General features: G+C 38.8%; 1 protein-coding gene across 1 annotated transcript in view; it reads left to right on the forward strand.

The window, feature by feature from the left end:
* npffr2a (neuropeptide FF receptor 2a) overlaps window positions 1–19,575 on the forward strand; it is a 56,111-nt gene that overhangs the window by 15,612 nt on the left and 20,924 nt on the right. The window contains exon 3 of the mRNA XM_056233391.1: window positions 9,982–10,081. Coding sequence (XP_056089366.1) covers window positions 9,982–10,081 — 100 coding nt within the window. The remainder of the gene's footprint in view (window positions 1–9,981; window positions 10,082–19,575) is intronic.

Consider the following 19,575-nt stretch of genomic DNA (forward strand, 5'->3'; position numbering starts at 1 on the left):
GTGCCTATTCTTTAGATACTAGTGCTTATTCTTTAGGTACTAGTACCTTTTTAAAGATACTAATTGTAGCAAGGTTCAGGGAAGAAGGAGGCGGGAACCGGAGAACAATCAAATAAAACTTTATTTAAATGAAATAAACAAACAAAATACCTGCCAGCAGTCCCTCACGGAACTGCTGGCTACCGAAAATAAAATATAAATACCTGCCAGCAGCCCCTCACGGACGACTGCTGGCTACCAAAATAAAATACAAACAAAAGCAGGCCTGTTCCTCTCTCGATCATCCACTCCGTCGCTCCTCCTTTATGCTTCCGCTCCTCCGTGAGAGATGCGAGACCGGTGTGCTTCCCAGGTGCTGCTCATTAGCAATCGCACCACCGGCCTCGCGACGTTCTCTCACGTCCCTCGGCCGTCCTGCTCACCACACTAATACTAATTCATTATAATAATAATAATAATAACCTTTATTTTCTATAGCGCCTTTAAATGTACATCTCAAAGCGCTGTACAAAAACAATTAAAACGGCAAAGATACAAGACACAAAGAGACATAATACACAGTAAAATAAACAAAATACAATAAACATAAAAGACAATAAATCAATTAAAAGCTAACCTAAAAAAATTAGTTTTAAGCTGAGATTTAAAAATACCAAAAGATTTGGCTTGCCTGATCTCAATCGGTAGATAATTCCAAAGTTTTGGAGATAATGAAGAAAAAGCCCTATCTCCCATTAATCTCAAACGAGTTGAGGGAACAGTTAAAAGACCAGTTTCCGAAGAACGAAGATCACATTTTGGAGTATATGGAGTTTAAAGCTCGGTCAAATATTGAGGTGTCAAACCATGCAGTGCCTTGTAAGTAAGCATAAACATTTTGAAGTCCACCCTAAACCTAACGGGAAGCCGGTGCAAAGACTCCAAAATGGGAGTAATATGGTCTCGTATATTAGTTCTAGTAATGATTCTGGCAGTCAAATTTAGCAAAACCTGCATTCTGTTTAAGGTAACTTTTGACACGCCAGCTAACAAGGCATTACAGTAATCAATACGCGAAAACACAAAAGTGTTTATCAATCTCTCAGCAACAGTAAATGACAGCATTGGACGCAATCTGGCAATATTTCTGAGATGGAAAATTGAAATTTTAACAGTATTCAAAACATGTGCCTCAAACGTTAGATTCCCATTAAAAATTACTCCTAAATTCCTCAATTTTGTTTGAAACTCCATAGTAGAGCCATCAAGAGTTAGAGTGACTGGCTCTGCTTTGCGTAGTTGGTGGGGTGAACCAACAAGCATAATCTCAGTCTTTTTACTGTTAAGACAAAGAAAATTATCTGTCATCCATTCCTTCATCTTAGAAATACACTTAGAAAATTAACTGAAATGAAATTTTAGACCAAGTGATCTCAAAAGCTGGCCAAGAGGATAAACATAAATATTAAAAAGTAGAGGGCCCAAAATTGACCCCTGAGGGATGCCAGACTGCACAACATTAATCTCAGATCTAAATCCATTCATGGCAACGAACTGCTTCCGATCAAAAAGGTATGACTTAAACCAATTAAGCACAGTATTTGAAACCCCAAAAACAGTTTCAAGACGAGTAATTAAAATTGAGTGATCAACACTGAGATCAAGTAGGATCAAAACTGAAAGACAGCCAGAATCTGAGGAAATTAACCCTCTGGGGTCGGCGGTATCGCTGGCGATACCAGCTAACTTTTTTTCTTATCAGTGCAAAAGAGACTCAAATAACTCTTCGATTTTTGTGATACAGGCAAGTGTTATACATCATTCAAAACTGTTAAATGTCTACTTTTATTTGTGTACACTAATAAAAAAAAGAAAATGTGTTTTTCGTAAAATAAAGAAAATAAACATGCGCGTTCTGTCGTCTCTCTTAATGTGAAGTTCATTCTGAAACGCAACAGAAAATGATCTGTAACTCAGCAAATAATTGCCACCCACACGTGAGAGTTATGTCTTTACAAAGCTTCAAGTCTCCATTTTTAAATGATGTAAATCATATCAAAAACAAATAGTCTATGTTTAAGTAATCCGTATGAAAGCAACGACATGTACAGTTTCTTCAGCCCGAGCTCATTAACTCTAATGTGACCACGCCCAGACGCACGCGAGCTGTTCAAATTCAAATGATCCATGTGAAGGAACGCAAACGCCCTCATCACCTCTAAACAAAGAATCAGCGACTTCAGCCCTCCTCTGCTTTTCATCGAGTTTGGAAGTGTTTGGTCTGTGCGCCTTGGATTTACCTCAGAAGAATTAGAAGAACACGATTTGATTATGAGAACGGTTTTTAAGGTAAGACACATAATAAGCGTCTTATGGTTGTATATACTTTACATTGTAGCTACTAGTTAAACTGGTGCCAGACTAAAATGTTATGAAATGAGATTGGAGTGAAAACATGAAGCCTAATGCTAAATGAATATACATGTACACACAATAATGTTTTTATCTTCAATAATTAAACACAGCATGATATAAAGTAGGCTTATTATTCAATGGTGAATAATGTTTAGACCCGTGTTTACTGTTAAATACTGTGTTTGTGGATATCTGCTCAAACGTTGATATGTATAATGTAACAATAATGTTTCATAGTTTGGAGCGGCTCGATCGATTCAGTAAATGTTCTCGAAGTTTGAGTCACTCGCGCTGTGCGTTTGAAAAGCAAAACACGCCAAACATTAGGCTTCATGTTTTTACTCCAATCTCATTTCATAACGAATGGAAACGTTTGAAGTAACATAATATGATAATTCATATATTTTTGTCTAGTGTAGTGTTACTGAAGTGTTCCTTTTTAACGATATATAGGCTGCCTGCTATCTATCTGTTATTATTTTATGCAGTCCTACACATAGGCTATAACAATGCACAACAAACTTGGTGTTCATATATATTTAATATAATTTAAACCAGAAAAATCTCAAATGTATTCCAGTCAGCCCTGTAGTTTCTCTTGATATCAGCATGTTCACAGTTTTTTTTTTTTTTTTTTTACAGGGACCAGATGCCCCACCGATGAGTCCTGCTGACTTCAACATTCACAGGAGACTCTGTACATGAACATGGTAAAATGAAAAATCAAACACCTTGGAAATGACAGGTATGTACTATGTTTCAGGAATGGCACAAAGTTGTGTGACTGTTCAAGCCTCTGTCTTTAGATTTGTCCTTTGTTGTGTATATTTGGATTATGTTGTGTTGTAAATAAATCCAAACAATTTAAAAGCCATTCTTTTTTTAAATGTCATTCTTTGTGCAAGGCTCCTCATAATGGTAGGGCCTGATAGCACCTAATAGGGCCATTAGGGGAGGGTCTTTGTCTTTCTCAGGTGTGAAAAGCAGTAATATTAATGAGATTCCCCCCCTTTGAATAAAGCTATCTTACACAAAACACGTCATACACATTTTAAAAGACTTTATTGTCTTATCTGAATGAGTAGTCAGGATTATTTTCACATAGTTTTGGAGCAAATACTCTAGGCTATGTGATACAATTTTCAAAAGTCTTGTGAAGAAATAATCAGTATGGGTTTCATGACCTTATTTCAGAGACAATTCTTTTTAGTTTTTTTTCACAAACCACGCATAAACGTCATTATCTCAAAACTACAAACCTTTACATACATGCTGCTGACATATTATTGTAGCAGAGTTTCTTTGAGCCTGATTGCAGAGGCTCAAAGAGATTATTCTCAGTTAAGTGAAAAAATCAACTGAGAAGCAACCACTCGTTCCAAAAGTTTAGCAAAAAAAGGGAGATTAGATATGGGATAAAAATTAGTGAAGTTCTCATAATCAATATTTGACTTTTTAGGCACCGAGGTAATTGCAGCTGTTTTAAAAGTTGCTGGCACAACCCCAGTACACAGAGAGTTGTTTGTAATACTCAGAACAAAGGGGCACAAGGAAGCGAAACAAGATTTAAACAGACCAAATGGTATGGGATCTAGTAAAGAAGTAGCTGCTTTCATTTTTTAAACCTCTGCTAAAAGAGAATATGAGTCAATTGTACAGAATTTAGACAACTTACCATAATAAAAAGGAATAGCAGTAGAAGACAGTAGAGTAGAAGTGCAAAAACCTCTACAAACATTTTCGACTTTGGTGACAAAAGAATCGGTTGACAAAAGGTTGCATAAAGCACCTTAAGTTTTCCCCTTAAGTATGAAACTTAAAGGATTAGTTCACTTTTAAAAACAACTTTTGCTGATAATTTACTCACCCCCATGTCATCCAAGATGTCCATGTCTTTCTTTCTTCAGTCGAAAAGAAATTAAGGTTTTTGATTAAAACATTCCAGGATTTTTCTCCATATAATGCACTTTGCTGGGCACCAAACGGTTCAAGGTCCAAAAGACAGTTTCAGTGCAAACTGCAAACTGTTCAAAGGGCTTTAAACGATTCCAGACGATGAATAATGGTCTTATCAAGCGAAACGATCGGTCATTTCAAAAATAAATAAAAAAAGTTTAAGTTTAATAATGTCAAATGTTTGCCTTGCTCTGTTCTGTGATGCACGTTCGTGACTCTCCTGTTCGAACTCGTTCATCAAAATGAACAAATCTTTTTTCGAGTCATTTGGTTCATTTAACGAACGAAATGAACGAATTGACTCAGAAAAAGATTTGTTCATTTTGATGAACGAGTTCAAACAGGAGAGTCAAACAGAACAGAGCAAGGCGAGCATTTGAGCTTATAAAACTTAAACTTTGTTATTTCTTTTTTAAATGAGCGATCGTTTCGCTTGATAAGACCCTTATTCATCGTCTGGTGTCTTTTAAAGCCATTTGAACAGTTTGCAGTTTGCACTGAAACTGTCTTTTGGACCTTGAACCGTTTGGTGCCCAGCAAAGTGCATTATATGGAGAAAAATCCTGGAATGTTTTCATCAAAAACCTTAATTTCTTTTCGACTGAAGAAAGAAAGACATGGACATCTTGGATGACATGGGGGTGAGTAAATTATCAGCCAAAGTTTTTTTTTAAAGTGAACTAATCCTTTAAGGGGCGATTTCCCCATACCTAAGAGAATACCTTAAGGGTGTTGCATATAATCTCTTAAACGGTTCTCTTAGGTAAGGGAAACATTTAAGTGTTTCACGACAGCGATCCTGGATTCACGTTATAAAAGTCTGTTGTTGCCATAGATACGCAAAACCCTAACACAAGCAATTTCGCGGTTTCATCAAATAAAGTAGGCTAGGATTTCAATGGATAAAGAAAACAAAAAAAGAAAGCCTAATTGGACAGAGGAGGAGAAATGTATTCTTCTTGATGAATATGGTAAAATAAAAACCATTTTGAAAAGCAAACTACGGGAAGGAAACTTGACCGTTGCGTTTAAATGATGGGAAAGAGCCCCCGCAACCCGGTTAACCACTCTGCTGACAGACGATTTATGCACGTGGAAAACATCTCCCACTATCGTCTGAAAACTCCCAGTTGCAAAAAAACGCAGTGCTATAAGCAGTTGTAACACCGCAGGTAAAGAGTGGTTGTGATGTGTGAATGCATGGTCAAGGTCGCCGTCTAGTTTGTTAGCGATGACAAATATTCGATATACCGGTCGATCAAACCGGTATTCTTGCAACAATTTTTCATTGCTAAGATGGTATTAAATAGATACTAGAACGTATTCATTAGATACTAGTACTTATTTTGATAGTGACTAGTAACTATTCTTTTGTTACTAGTAACAAATTAATTTTTTTTGCCATTGACTTCTATGGGGATCTGTCATTCAGGTGTCAACTATTCAGTTCTGACTAGTATGTATTCCAATTGTGACTAGTAGCCTACATATATATTAGAAACTAGTAGTTATTCATTAGGTACTAGTACTTATTTTTAGATACTAGTACTTATTTTTAGATACTAGTACCTATTACTAGATACTAGTATGTATTCAATAAATACTAGTACTAAGTCATTAGATACTAGTACCTATTAAATATATACTAGTACCTATTAAATAGCTACTAGTACTTATTCAATATATACTAGTACTTATTCATTAGATACTAGTACTTATTCAATAGATACTAGTACCTATTTATTAGACACTAGTAACTATTCTTATTTTACTAGTCACAACTGCTTTTTTACTCGTCTTATGTTATGACTAGGCAGAACGGCCACTGTAGAGTTCAATTAGAAATCTTACTAGTAAAATAAAAAATCTTACTAGTAACATTTGGAATAAATACTAGTATATTTTGAATAAGAACTAGTAGCTAATTAATAAGTACTAGTATCTAATTAATAGGTACTAGTATCTATGAATAAGTAGTAGTATCTAATGAATAAGTAGTAGCTAATGAATAAGTACTAGTAACTAATGAATCAGTACTAGTACCAATTTAACCCTTGTGTTATGTTGCGGGTCAATTTGACCCGTTTCGATTTTCAAGTTGTTGGAAATACTGGTTAACTTTTGTTTTTTTACTTGATATTTTGTGACTTTTTCTCATTTATCATGATGAACATGCATGCAAAGTTTCAACATCGTGATGTGTTTTGACATATACAAACAAAATTACTGTTACGTTTGTGATGTTCGCGGGTCAATTTGACCCTCATAGACAGCCATTCAAAAGCAACTGTACAGACACAAAATAAAAACATTTATTTTCTGTATGTAAGGGCACTTCAACTCCAGTTCTAACGTGCAAGTGCATCTAAAAGTGCTCTAACCCTAACCAAACACACTTGAAAAAGCTAAAATCACAGTGTTTAGAATTATTTGCAAATTACAGATGAAAATCTTTGTCAGACACAGATAGTAAAATAAGCTCTCATTTCAATATTCAAGATATCTAAAATACCTAGCTTTTACCCAAAACTTTTATGTAGGATTTTCAAAGGCAGCTTCACAGAGCCAAAAAAAAAAAAAAAAAAAAATTATTTGATGAATGATTTTGTTATGTTTGGTTTCTCACTTCCCTGTGAGTGAATAAATGAAACTAGGAAAATAGGTCTTAGGAAACTAGGGAAAGTTAACTTAGGAAAATGAAAAAATTTCATTAAACAGCTATTTTTTTTTGTTCAGTTACGATGTTCAAAGCATAAAATGTAAAAAAAAAAAAAAAAAAAAAAAAATATGCAAAAAAAATCAGTATACTGTTTATTTTCCAATTTTATCAAAACAAAACTGTTGTAAAAATGTTTTAAAAACATTTTCATAAATCATATTTTCAGATATAATGTTTTTGTAATGTTTGACAAATGTTGATATTAAAAGTTTACAGTTTGTATCTAAATCTTTGTTGTTTTTCATAGTGTGATTTTTGAGGAATTGTATTGAATCCAATTAGGGTCAATTTGATCCGGTCCATAAAGGGTGTACACAGAATTCGAACAGAACACAAGGGTTAAAGGGGTGGTAAAGTATGATTTCACTTTTCTAACTTTAGTTAGTGTGTAATGTTGCAGTTTGAGTTTAACATTATCAAAGTTACAACGCTCAAAGTTCAAAGCAAAGGAAGATATTTGGTTTTAAAGAAAAGGACTACAACAAATGGCTGGTAGGGACTACACAACATTCCTCCCGGGTTAGTGACATCAGCAACCCTAAAATGTACATAAACCCCTCCTCCGGTCCATGTTGAGAAGAGGAAAAGTTGTTGTATAAGAGTACATTTGTGAGTCAGCTCAAACTTTAGCATCCATTTTTTTTCACATGCAATAGAAAGTCACTCTGTGTGCATCTCACAACAGTTCCTATAGGAGAGATTTATAGATTACCATGACAGAATATCCTAATTGAAGATAGTTAACTTCACATCAGCAGCATAAATGCATCAACCATTCAGAGACGTCCTGTTGCATTCTACATGTTGTCACTTCTTCTTGAGTCTCTCCATCTTTGACTGACTCCGTTTTAACATTAAAGGGAGAACAGTTTCTGTCATTTTAGTGTGTGTCTGCGTGAGGTGATCGCAGCTAGGCCTGGGAATCGATTCCGAAAAGAATCGATTCCTCGATTCCGAGGCGTTAGGAATTGAGAGTCAATTCCAAAGGTTGGAATCGATTCCATTAAGGGGAATCGACTCATCCAATATTTTTTTTAACACAAACCGCGGCCTGTAATCGATTTTATTTGTCAACACAATCACGTCCCCTGTAAATAAATAAAGTTCAAACTAAATAAATGGATCCAGTCATGACACAGAGTATGGTTTGGGTAGGATGATTATTTCAGCATTGTGTAGGCAATCAGTGCAATGACTGACCCAATGAAATCTTTAGAATCGGTTGCTTGGCGGGGTTTGATCTTACTCGTTGTAATTTAGGACAAGTAATAAATCTGATTTATGAAATCAATCGACAAAAATCAATCACACTCACGCGACAAAGAATGCCTCCAAGGTCAAGTCTGGCGCTACGTTACGTGAGATTCGACAAAAAAAGTAAATGCCAAATTTGCGATAAATTTAGCAAAACAACATCCCCAATGATAAAACATTTTAGGACCGTTCACAAAAATAATATATGAAGACGCGACAATGTTAGACACGGTGTTGGTATTAAAAAAAAAAAACAGTGCGGAATCGATTCTTGGAATCGATTATTTTTGATTCCAGAAACAGGAATCGGAATCGATTCCAAAAAATCCGGAATCAAACAGCCCTAATCGCAGCTGCTAACACACGCGAGCTCTTGAAACCCCGCCCTCTGCTGCAGCTCATTTGCATTTAAAGGGCCAGGCACAAAACGGTGCGTTTTTGCAAACCCTCAAAAAGTGACAACTTTAACATGCTATATAAAAATATCTGGGCGGTATTTTGTGCTAAAACTTCACACACACACTCTGGGGACATCATAGATGTATATTACATCTTGTGAAAATGGCATTTTACCACCCCTTTAATAGGCACTAGAATCTAATGAATACGTACTAGTGTCTTTTTAATAGGTACTAGTATCTAATAAAATAAGAACTAGTTTCTAATGAATAAGTACTAGTATCTTTAAAAAGGTACTAGTACCTAAAGAATAGGCACTAGTACCTAATGAATAAGCACTAGTAGCTAATGAATAAGTACTAGTACTTAATAGAATAGATACTAGTATCTAAAAAATAAGTACTAGTAGCATGAAAATAGATACTAGTCGGTTTAAATGATTAAATGTTAAAACAGCTTGCCATACGCTATCTAGAGTTTCATGACAGAACTTTGTATTTCAGACTGACGCAAGAACATATCCTGTGTGAATGGTCACTATAAAACACAAATTAATTCTGTCTACACACACACACTCCCCACCCCCACAGTGAAATATAGTTAAGCCTTTCCCTAAGCCAATTCACCTCCTCCAATCATACACAAAATACATCAAATCCCACCAGATGGTAAGTGTGATTGCAGCAACTGACCCACATGCTGTATACCGAGGCAAAATTGAAGGCATCTTGCTGTTCTGGCCCACAGCAGTGCGTTGTTTAAACCCCAGTCAAAAATGTACTGAATTTTAAAGTCAAAACGTGCCAAATAAATTGGAATGATATTCAGCAACGTTAACCATGAATTCGATTTTTTTTATTTTGTTTTAGGCTTATACGTTTTTTCAATAAGTCATAGTTTCCACACAAAATGTTACTTATTATCTCAGTCAAAAATGGATTTCTAATATCTGTATTTCTGAATTTTTTCCTACATAAAGTGGCATTTTGTCAATCTGCAAAATACCATCCACTGTAATTGAAATTTAGTACCCCAGCTGCTTGGGTGACTCAATGTGTGCCAGATAAATGCATGTCAAATGACACTCAACATGATGAACTGCATAATTGAAAATGCTATGAAAGTTCAGCAGTGCATACATTATTGGACACCATTTACAATCATTTTAGCAGACATTAATGTTATCCAATTAATGTGTATATGCCTGTATAATTTAGCCAAGATTATCTCTTAGTATGTGATCTCACTCTTCTCCACAGGTTGGCCATTTGGGAGCATGGTCTGCAAAATGAGCGGTATGGTCCAGGGCATATCAGTCTCAGCATCAGTTTTCACCTTGGTTGCCATAGCGGTTGACAGGTAATGTCATGGTAATATCACCTTGTCCCTCAGCTAAGGCATTAATGATGTTCTCTAAAAAGTTCAAATGACATAGAATGACAGTTGCTATTTAAAAAATATTTAAATAGCATTTGAGCTTGAATATTTAAAGAGTGGTTTCTTAACCTTTGTGACTCGAAGGCCCCTCATTATCCAACACAATATATATAAAGGCTGTGATATTTCTGGCATTTCTGCTGTAATAATGACAAAGCGTGAGTATTGATGTATTAAATAAAATAACTGAATTGTTTTGTGATTTTATCTCTTTTTTTTCTTTTCATTTAATTAAGATTAGTGTTAAATTCTTTGGATATATTAATAATAATGTCTTAATTTAAATACTTAAAGTTATCCTGCTGCCCCCTTGGTGTAGTGTGTATGTTTTGTTTAGTTCTGGTTAAGCCTGCCTGAGTTCGTAGTTTGTTTCCTTGGTAACTCGTTAGTTAATAATTGTGTTCAGCTGTGCCTGTTTAGTTTCCTCATTTAGGGCACGTTTACGCACCAACGATATGCTTAAAACGGGGAAGTTTTTGCTTTGAGTTTTTTTGCATACAGATGACACCATTGTCAAAATGATCCCCATTCACACGGATTTGCGAAAACGACTAAAAACCCTGTTTCAGTCAGGACCACTTCGCCAACTATATAAATGTATTGCAATTAGAGCATACAGTTAGTGTTGGCAGTATGGATCTGTTCTGGGCAAAACTCCCACGCCTGTCCATGCAGCTATGGCTGGACAGAGCGGGGAGGGCAGCAAGTCAAACCCCCCTGGGGTAACAGAACAGAACCAGTATATGCATACTACATAATTACAATTCTCAATTACATGAGTTGTAAAAATATAAATACATGATAGAAAAGCTTGCAATGTATTGAACTGTATGGAAAAAACTAAATAGTCAGAATGATTAAAGGTTCGGTTGGGTGGAGTTGGGGTTGGAGGAGGGAGTTTAAATGCGAGCAGCGATGCTATGAATAAAATGCTGAAGGAATGGGAATTTATATGTGCCGCTGTGATAGATGTCGACACTGGATTGGTACACGTCAGGAACAGCTGGCTATCAGCCAGGGCTGGACTGGCCATCGGGCACACCGGGCATTTGCCCGGTGGGCCGACGTGCTTTGTGGGCCGATACATCTCATACTTTTTTTTTTTTTTTTTTTTTTTGTCTGAACGGCCCATAAAACTCGTACATCGGCGGCCCATTGCGTTTAGTTTTGTTTAATTGGCGGCTCTGGGATCTTTGTGCCGGTGTAATGCATTGGACAAAAAAGTCAGCGTAGGTTTTTCTTTTTCTCACAGACCGGCGCATGATGAAACGCGTAAATCAGCAGCCCATTGGTTATTTTCTTGATTGACACTGGGCTGGTCCAACATCTTTAAACTCCTCCCCCTTTGAGCTCTGAGTGAGCGAGCAGTGTCAGTGTGTATCTGTCAAAATAGTCAGAGCGATGGAGAAGAAACGCAAGGAATGTGCAGAGAAATAGCGTGAAAAAAGAAACTTCAAAGGCCCTTCAAGTGTCTGAGGAGGATAAGGAGAGAGATGAGTGAGTGCAGAGAACTGTGGTAAGCAGAACTAGGCTACTGTCACAACACTTATGGTGTGTTCACACCGAACGCGAATAGAGCGTCAAATACGCGTCTATCGCGTTTAGTTAGACGCTTGAACATTCGCTCGAGTTCACATTTTTCAACTTGCGCGGAAGACATTCGCGGCAAACGTGTCGCACAATTCGCGTCATTCGCAACGCCCGGCGCAAATGATGCGTCTATTCGCGTCTTTGCATTGACTTTGTATGTAATCTACTCGCCCAAATAATTAAATTCGCGTTCGGTGTGAACACACCATTAGGCTATGTAGGAACCCACTACCCAGTTACGCATTATTTACACATCTGCATATTTGACGATTACGCATTTGATTAGAATTGTAATGAGACAATAATGAGTAATGAGTTTGTAAACCATATTATTCTTCAAAATAAAAGCTCGATGCCGTTTCCGTCAAAATAAAAGATAATGTGCTTATCTCTGTATAGAAATTAGTACGAAACTATTTATGAAAGTTGCTTTTATTTTTCAGTGCATTTGTTTTACAACATATGGCTATTACTGTCATGGGATTAATATTATAACTAGTATTATGTAGTAGTGTAATGTAGACAGACACTATATCACAACTAAAAGAGTTTTGAGTTTTTCTTTGTTCAATTTGCACACTGAATATGGGTTGGAGCTCTTTATTTTTAACTCTCAAAGTGCACCAGATTGATGAATTTAACATTAAAAAGCACAAAATCTTCTTACGCGGGAGCATGCCCCCGAACCCCCCTAGAGGGACAGAGGTGCACTCACCACAAATTTCACAAAAACCTGTGGGAAAAACCGGTATTGCTATCCCAGCTTATAGCTTTCTTTAGGATTCATCACTGTGTGGAGTATAGTTCAACTTAGTAGTTATTTCATCGGTTAACTCTTACTCACTCCTATTCACTTATGGCATTAGTGGTTTTAATAGGAGTTGGTATACATATTCAAGGGCGTGCAAAGTTCGGTTGTGTTAGTGGGCCAGTCTGGGCCAAAATGCCCGGGCCGATTTTTTGTCCCAGTCCAGCCCTGCTATCAGCTGATGCGAGCTTGGCTGACATGGCCTGCCTGAACTAACCAATGCTTGATTTCAGTCAGGACCACTTTGCCAAGTATATCAATTTATTACAATTATAGCATACAGTTAGTGTTGGCGGTATGGTTCTGTTCTGGGCAAAATTAAGCAGCAAGTCAAACCCCCAAAACAACCATATATGCCGAGACCCCCCAACAGAACTGAAGCATTTGAATGGTCGATAACGTGAAATGTTGGGGACGGAAAAAAAATCAAAGCGAGGAGAAGCCTTTAGCTAGATTTAGACATATCACATAGATTTTTGAGCATCTAAAATGTCCTTAAGTCCAGGACGAACGTAACGTTCGTATGCGCCAGAAGACCATCTTCCTTTCAGTGTATGAATCGTTGTGACAGAGGCCGCTGATGTAGCTGCTCCGATGTGAAAGGAGTGAGTCGTGTATTGCTCTGGTGAGAGGCCACAGGATTGGCAGACCAAACGGAGACGAGTGGTAAACCAGGATCTGGATATGGCTTTTTTTGCCTCAGTGACGAATAGAGGTCATCAGGATAAGCATGAGGGCGAAAACTCAGATACTGCTACATGGAATAAAAAGGGCTAAAATCTGTGTTAGGACGAGCAATGAAATACCTTTAGATTCTTTGTCAGACTTTGAATATTTAAGGAAAATGGAAAAAAAAAAATTAGTCAAAAGTAATATCAGACAATGTGAGATTGTGAGAGGGATCAAAATTATGATTGCGTGTGAATTCACACACCCTGAGAAAACCATAAAAAGCACATAGGAAACCGGCTTCTAAAAGTGAATCCACATAAGGACTGAAGCACCCCTGTCTCAGTTTAACAACCAGTTTTTTAACAAGATAGAAAGTAAGAGGAAGGCATTTGTCTTTGCCATCGAGGAGCAGATGGATAGATGGATGCCCCAAAAGACTGCAGACGTCTGGATCCAAGCATCTTAGATGAAACTGAATGCCTGAAACCTGACTTTTAATGGAGGAGGGCTGCATTTTTTGTGCTAAATGACAATGCATTATACAAGAACATACAATAGCGATGTTAACAGGCAAGACAGAAACTGAAAAGGTGGAGCAAAAAGTAGAAAATCGAATCCAAGCAGAGTCATACACTTTTAATGTAGAATTGGCTAGACTGGACCTTATGTACAGAGAAGCTGCGGAAAGATAAGACTGCAGTGTGGCGTTTAGTCAAGAACAATCAGGGTGAATGCTGGGCAAGGCAGGCTCGAAGGAGAGGCATCTGGGCACATAGTTTTGAACTCCTGAAATTTAAAACGAGACAGACAGTCAGCTATTTTGTTGTCGAGGCCAGGTATGTAAGCAGCGCGGAGAATAAAATTGTGCTTGTCCACATAAGATGCCTCAAAATTGTATTAATGAGTGAAACTGAGGAGCGCCCTTAATTAATAATGAAAACTGTTGCTGCATTGTCGCAGTAAACGAGAATTTGTTTTCTGGACCACTGATTGCCCCAAAGAATACAGGCAACGACGAAAGGATATAATTGTAACAGCGCTGTTTATAGTGTGTTTGTAGGAAGTCGACAATTATTTTGGCCAACCGCTAGCAAACCAATGATTATTGAAAAAAACTCTGTATCCGATAGAAGGAGCGGCGTCAGTTTAAAAACCTAAGGTCGATAGAAGTCTCTATTAAATCGTTAAAAGAAATCCCGTTCCACCCTTCACATAGAAGAGACCAAAAATGCAGCTCGGATTTGCAGCCTGAATCTAGATTGATAAAATCGTGCAATTTCTCAACTGTTTTTGATAAATCAATACGCCTTGAAATGCAAGAGCGACCTTGCGGTATGATTTGCATCGCAAAATGTAAAGCCCCGTTCACACTACACACGACTTTGCCGCTGCAAGTCGCCAGTCGCTGGCGATGAGGTCGCTAGTGGGCGTTCCCACTACTGGTTGACTAGTATGACATCCAAAAGACAGCGAATCAGCTTTCTTGCCGCTAAAAAACACAATTTCTGGAGGGAAAATACTAAATATAAATATACTCCATACATAAAAACGTCTGTAGTGAAGCATGAAGATGAACGAGACACAGAAGTCGATTTTTCTCGTTGCGGCCGTTTATCTACGGCATAAGCGCAAACGCCGGTCTATCTGGGTTCACGAGACCATTCGGGCTCGGAGACAGCACGGCGACTACCACCGGCTGGTGCAGGAACTGCGGCTGGATGAAGTCCGGTTCCAGCAGTACTTCAGGCTGGACAGGACCCAGTTTGATGTGCTGCTGCGGAGGGTGGGTCCCCTGATTTGCAAGGACAATACACGGTTCCGCCGAGCCATTTCCCCTGGTGAACGGCTGGCAATTTGTTTACCAGGGGCTGAGGAGAAGGATCACGTGCGCTCCACTCCTATTGGTTGTCGCTCGCGAAAATCGCTCCTCATTTGCATAAAGTTAAAAATTTCTCAACTTTGTCGCGTCGCCAGACACGCCCCATCTAGTCGCCAGAAGTCGCCCGCTCACCATTGAAATGAATGGTATCGCGTCGCTTGGTCGCGTGTAGTGTGAACGGGGCTTAAATGCCCTAACAGACAGAGTAATTCTTTCTTAGTGGTGGAATTGCGATTTAAAAATGTTTTAAAAACCTCCCTGATATGATCAAGTTTATTAAAAAGGTAAGGAAGCTTGCATGAGATTGCTATCTAGGATGATGCCAAGAAATTCTATTGTAATTAATGGCCTCACATTTTTTTCCTTCTGAGAAAGGTATACCTTGTGTATTAAAAGTTTCTTTCAGAGTATTAATACATCGCTCGGGTGTAGATTTTGGATAGTCCACGACCAAGAAACCAAGAAAATGAAGCACAGAAGGCAGCTTCTACTTAAAAGAATCCAATAGAGTGCTTCCGATAAAGTATCGAAAATACGAGGGCTGCAGCGGCAGCCGAAAGTAAGTCTAACAGAATTAAAAAAATGTTTACGCCATTGAACTCCGAAGAGGTACCACTGAGACGGGTGAAGCGGCATGATTTTAAAAGCATCGATGATGTCGGCTTTGCCCATCCAAGCGCCCTTACCAGCTGTTTTAATTAACTGAATGGCATGATCTACTGAAGCATAAAACAAAGAAGATTATTGCAAAAGAACAATGTTTTTGGAAGAAGTGGTAAACCAGCCAAGAAACCTTGAATAAGTCCAGTTATCAAATAATGCACAAAACAGCGATTGGGATGCTTTCTCAAAGCTTTTTCAAGTTCAGGAACATTGACAGGTGTAGAAGGCTTTTTTTCCTCTTTTTTGATGTGTGTTCTCCGAGGACACACGGACTTGGGATGTCCGTCTCCGCAATAACTGCAAGTGTAAATAAATTTACAATTAGAAAACCTACACACATTTCCGTTAAAGTTATGACATGATTTCCATTACACGAGAGTAGATGTTAAAACTTCATGCTGATTTGTACTCCTCTTTCGCCAAGATAAGCAACACTAAGACGTAGCTTTACAGTAAACTATGCTTCACCCATTTACGCTTCTTTCCATATGGTGGTGTGACTCCCCTTCTGTCCGGTGTTAACGACTGCAGTGTACTTGGTGCGTCAGCACACACGACGGCTGCACCTACAGTGTGGTCTCCCTAGTGGACCAGCACGACAACTGTCTGGATTGAGCCAAGTAGGAGACATCTCTAGGGTCTTCAAGTGGGCACCTTCCGTCCTCAGTGTTTCGTCGACTAGCCCACGACACCTCAAGAGGGCTCGACAGTGACTCTGGCGTCTCAGAGTCACCCCCCTCCGTCCCCCACTCAACTCAGCCCAGCTTACTGACCTCTACATCCCTCCTGCTGCTGAAACCTAACCACAATCTCACAATCTCTCCGCAACCCAACCATACGCGCCAACCCGTTTGACTAAGGCTGTCGAGCCCCACTGGTGCGTTAATATGCAGTTTCAGTGGCAACGGTTCCGTATGGCATACCACCTACCGCAAAACACAATATCTGCCCAACCACCCGTCATTCACGCAATATACGCAGGAACGTAATGACTGTAAATACTATACAACCTCTACAAATAAACCAACAGACTCAAGTTTTCAAGAATTCTACGAAACCGTAGCGTGGCGTCCTGTACACAGCCAGCTAGAATCTTTCCGTCTCAACCACAGCCAGTTGCTGCTCCTTTCTGGTGCTTCAGATAAGTTCTTTACTGTGCGACACAACTCTTGGCCACTGAATCCGACGTCTCTGAGGAACCGGGTTGTAGAGTGTGCCACAAAACCTCGACAACCCACTTCCACTGGATAAACCTGGACTCTCCATCATCGCTGTTCTGCTTCAGCGGCCAGATGAGCATATCGCAGTTTCTTCCTCTCATATGCCTCTCATATGCCTCTGCAACTCTATCAGTTGAACAATGCGTGCTGATCCAGACCACAAAACAATATCTGGTCGTAGGTTAGTGGTGGCAATCTCAGGTGGAAAAATAAGCCGTTGATCAAGATCAGCCAGCATCTTCCAGTCCCTAGCAGCTTCCAGTTGTCCTGGGCGAGAATTGGTGTTAGGACCTTTTCTTGGTGGTTGCTTGCCTGGGTGGAGGAATATTGTCTTCTGCGTGTAATGTTTTGCTAGAACAGGCGGCAACTTATTGGTCATACTACGCTTGCCTTCCAATGCTAAAGCCAAACATCGCAATACTTGGTCATGGCGCCAAGTAAACCGACCTTGGCTAAGAGCCACTTTACATCCTGTCAAAACGTGCCTTAATGTGGCAGGTGATGAACACAAAGGACAAGAGGGATCCTCTCCTACCCAGAGGTTTAGGTTCTGCGGTGATGGGAGAACATCATATGTTGACCTAATAAGGAAACTGATCCTACTCTCTTCCATTGACCAAAGGTCTTGCCAGCCCATTTTGCGTTGTTCCACCCTCTCCCATCTCATCCACTCTCCCTGCTTGGCCTGGGAAATGGCCTTTATACACCTCATCCTCTCCTCCTGCTTTTGCACCTCGTTGACTACCAGCTTCCTCCTTTGAGCTGGGCCTGCCTTGTGCCATTTAGGAGGAGCTAAACTGAGCCCAAAACCCCCCTCTTCCATGCTGTACCTGTCCCACGATATCCCCAATTTGAAGGTCAGCCTTTGCCTTTACTACAGATTTCTTTGCTGACCACTTTCTACCAGTTTTTAACTCAGGGGCTGCCTCCCTTACATATTTGTCACGTGACTCTACTAAGGTCATTTCCAGTCTGACCTTGGCACACTTAAACTCCTCGGTTAAAACTCCTCGGTTAAAGCAGAGACTGTCAGCTGCAATATTCCTTTACTATAAAGTCCCACTCTGCTGAGGCAGCGTGGAACTCCCAACCATTTCCTGATGTATGAACTTATTAACGCTTCCAGCTTATCCACTGTTGTCAAAGAAACCTCATACACGGTCAGTGGCCACAGTAACCTCGGCAGTAGACCAAACTGAAAGCACCAGAGTTTTAGTTTGCCTGGTAGAGCACAGCTGTTTATGCTCTTCAACCCTTCCACTGCTTGTCGTCTAACTTCTCCCACTCGAACTGTGTCCTTTAGATCCCCATCGTACCATCTCCCAAGACTCTTCACTGGCTTCTCAGAAACTGTTGGTGCCTCACCATTAATGAAGAATGTTTTATCTACTACCTTTCCTTTAACTATGGAGATGCTCCTTGATTTAGAGGGCTTAAATTGAATTCGTGCCCATTCAAACTTATCTGTTAACCTCTTAACCGTCTCCAGAGCGTCGGCGCACTGAAGCGTTTTTTTTTTTATTTAGTTCAAATATACTATCAGATTTAATGTTATACCTTGACAAACTATACATCATTAAAAAGATATAAGCCTCAAGATTCAGTATTTGACCACTATTGTATTCTGAGAAACTTATAGTGACAGTTATGTCTTAATTTGTGTCAGGAGTTATGAAATGAAAACAATGAGTCGATACCTTTAATATGAATTATGAGCGTCAGCTGGTCCATTCATAAAAAACACTCCGTGCTGTCGTCATGACAGCGATTCACAAAACAACGTCCCTGAGGGCTTTTAGCTCAACAATGTGCAGATGTGGAGAAATATTGATATATTCTCATAGATTCACATCATATTTCTATAGACAGGAATAATATTTATTGAATTTATACCCAAATGCGTCGATGTAAGTTATGATCGCTTCTTACTGAGATGTGCTGTGTTTTCCATTCATACCAATGGCATGGGGGCGCTATTATGTCCAATAAAAGTCCATATATGGATCATGAAGAAGACCCATAGTCATGTGACATTCCAGGACGTCACTGAGTGATACAGAAAGTAGCTGACAGAGATCGCTGTAACATGCAGATAAAGATGTTTTGAAAACAATAAACATGATTGCAATGATATTTGAGTTACCTGTGTTCTTCAAGCCATGCCAGGTATTTCATAATAATAGATTATATTTATAATGTAATGCTAATCGATATAGATTTCATCATCGTTCAGAACACTAAATAATACATTTTCTGTCGGATTTTTTTTTAATATGAAGCCAAGTTAGATCACAGAAGATTATTTAAAACACTAGACTTGCGTTATATAGTAAGTTTGGAGCACAAACATAATTTTAATCTCATAAATGGTCGTGTATTGATGGTGTGCTAAGCTAACATGCTAGCGAGCCCAGGCGCACCTGCCACGAGCAGTTATTGTTTTATGATTTTTTTCTAAATAGGAATGCTTACTGAAATGTTTCAGTGCATTTGATACCAGTTTCAAATATTTAGTGAGAATTTTGATAAAAGAAATTAGGGTTTGAAACCCTATGAATAGCCTGTGAATAGCCAGTCGTTAGTA

Source organism: Rhinichthys klamathensis, unplaced genomic scaffold (assembly GCF_029890125.1).
Source record: "Rhinichthys klamathensis goyatoka isolate OS25496 unplaced genomic scaffold, OSU_Roscu_1.1 h1tg000369l_1, whole genome shotgun sequence".
NCBI classification, from domain to species: domain Eukaryota; kingdom Metazoa; phylum Chordata; class Actinopteri; order Cypriniformes; family Leuciscidae; genus Rhinichthys; species Rhinichthys klamathensis.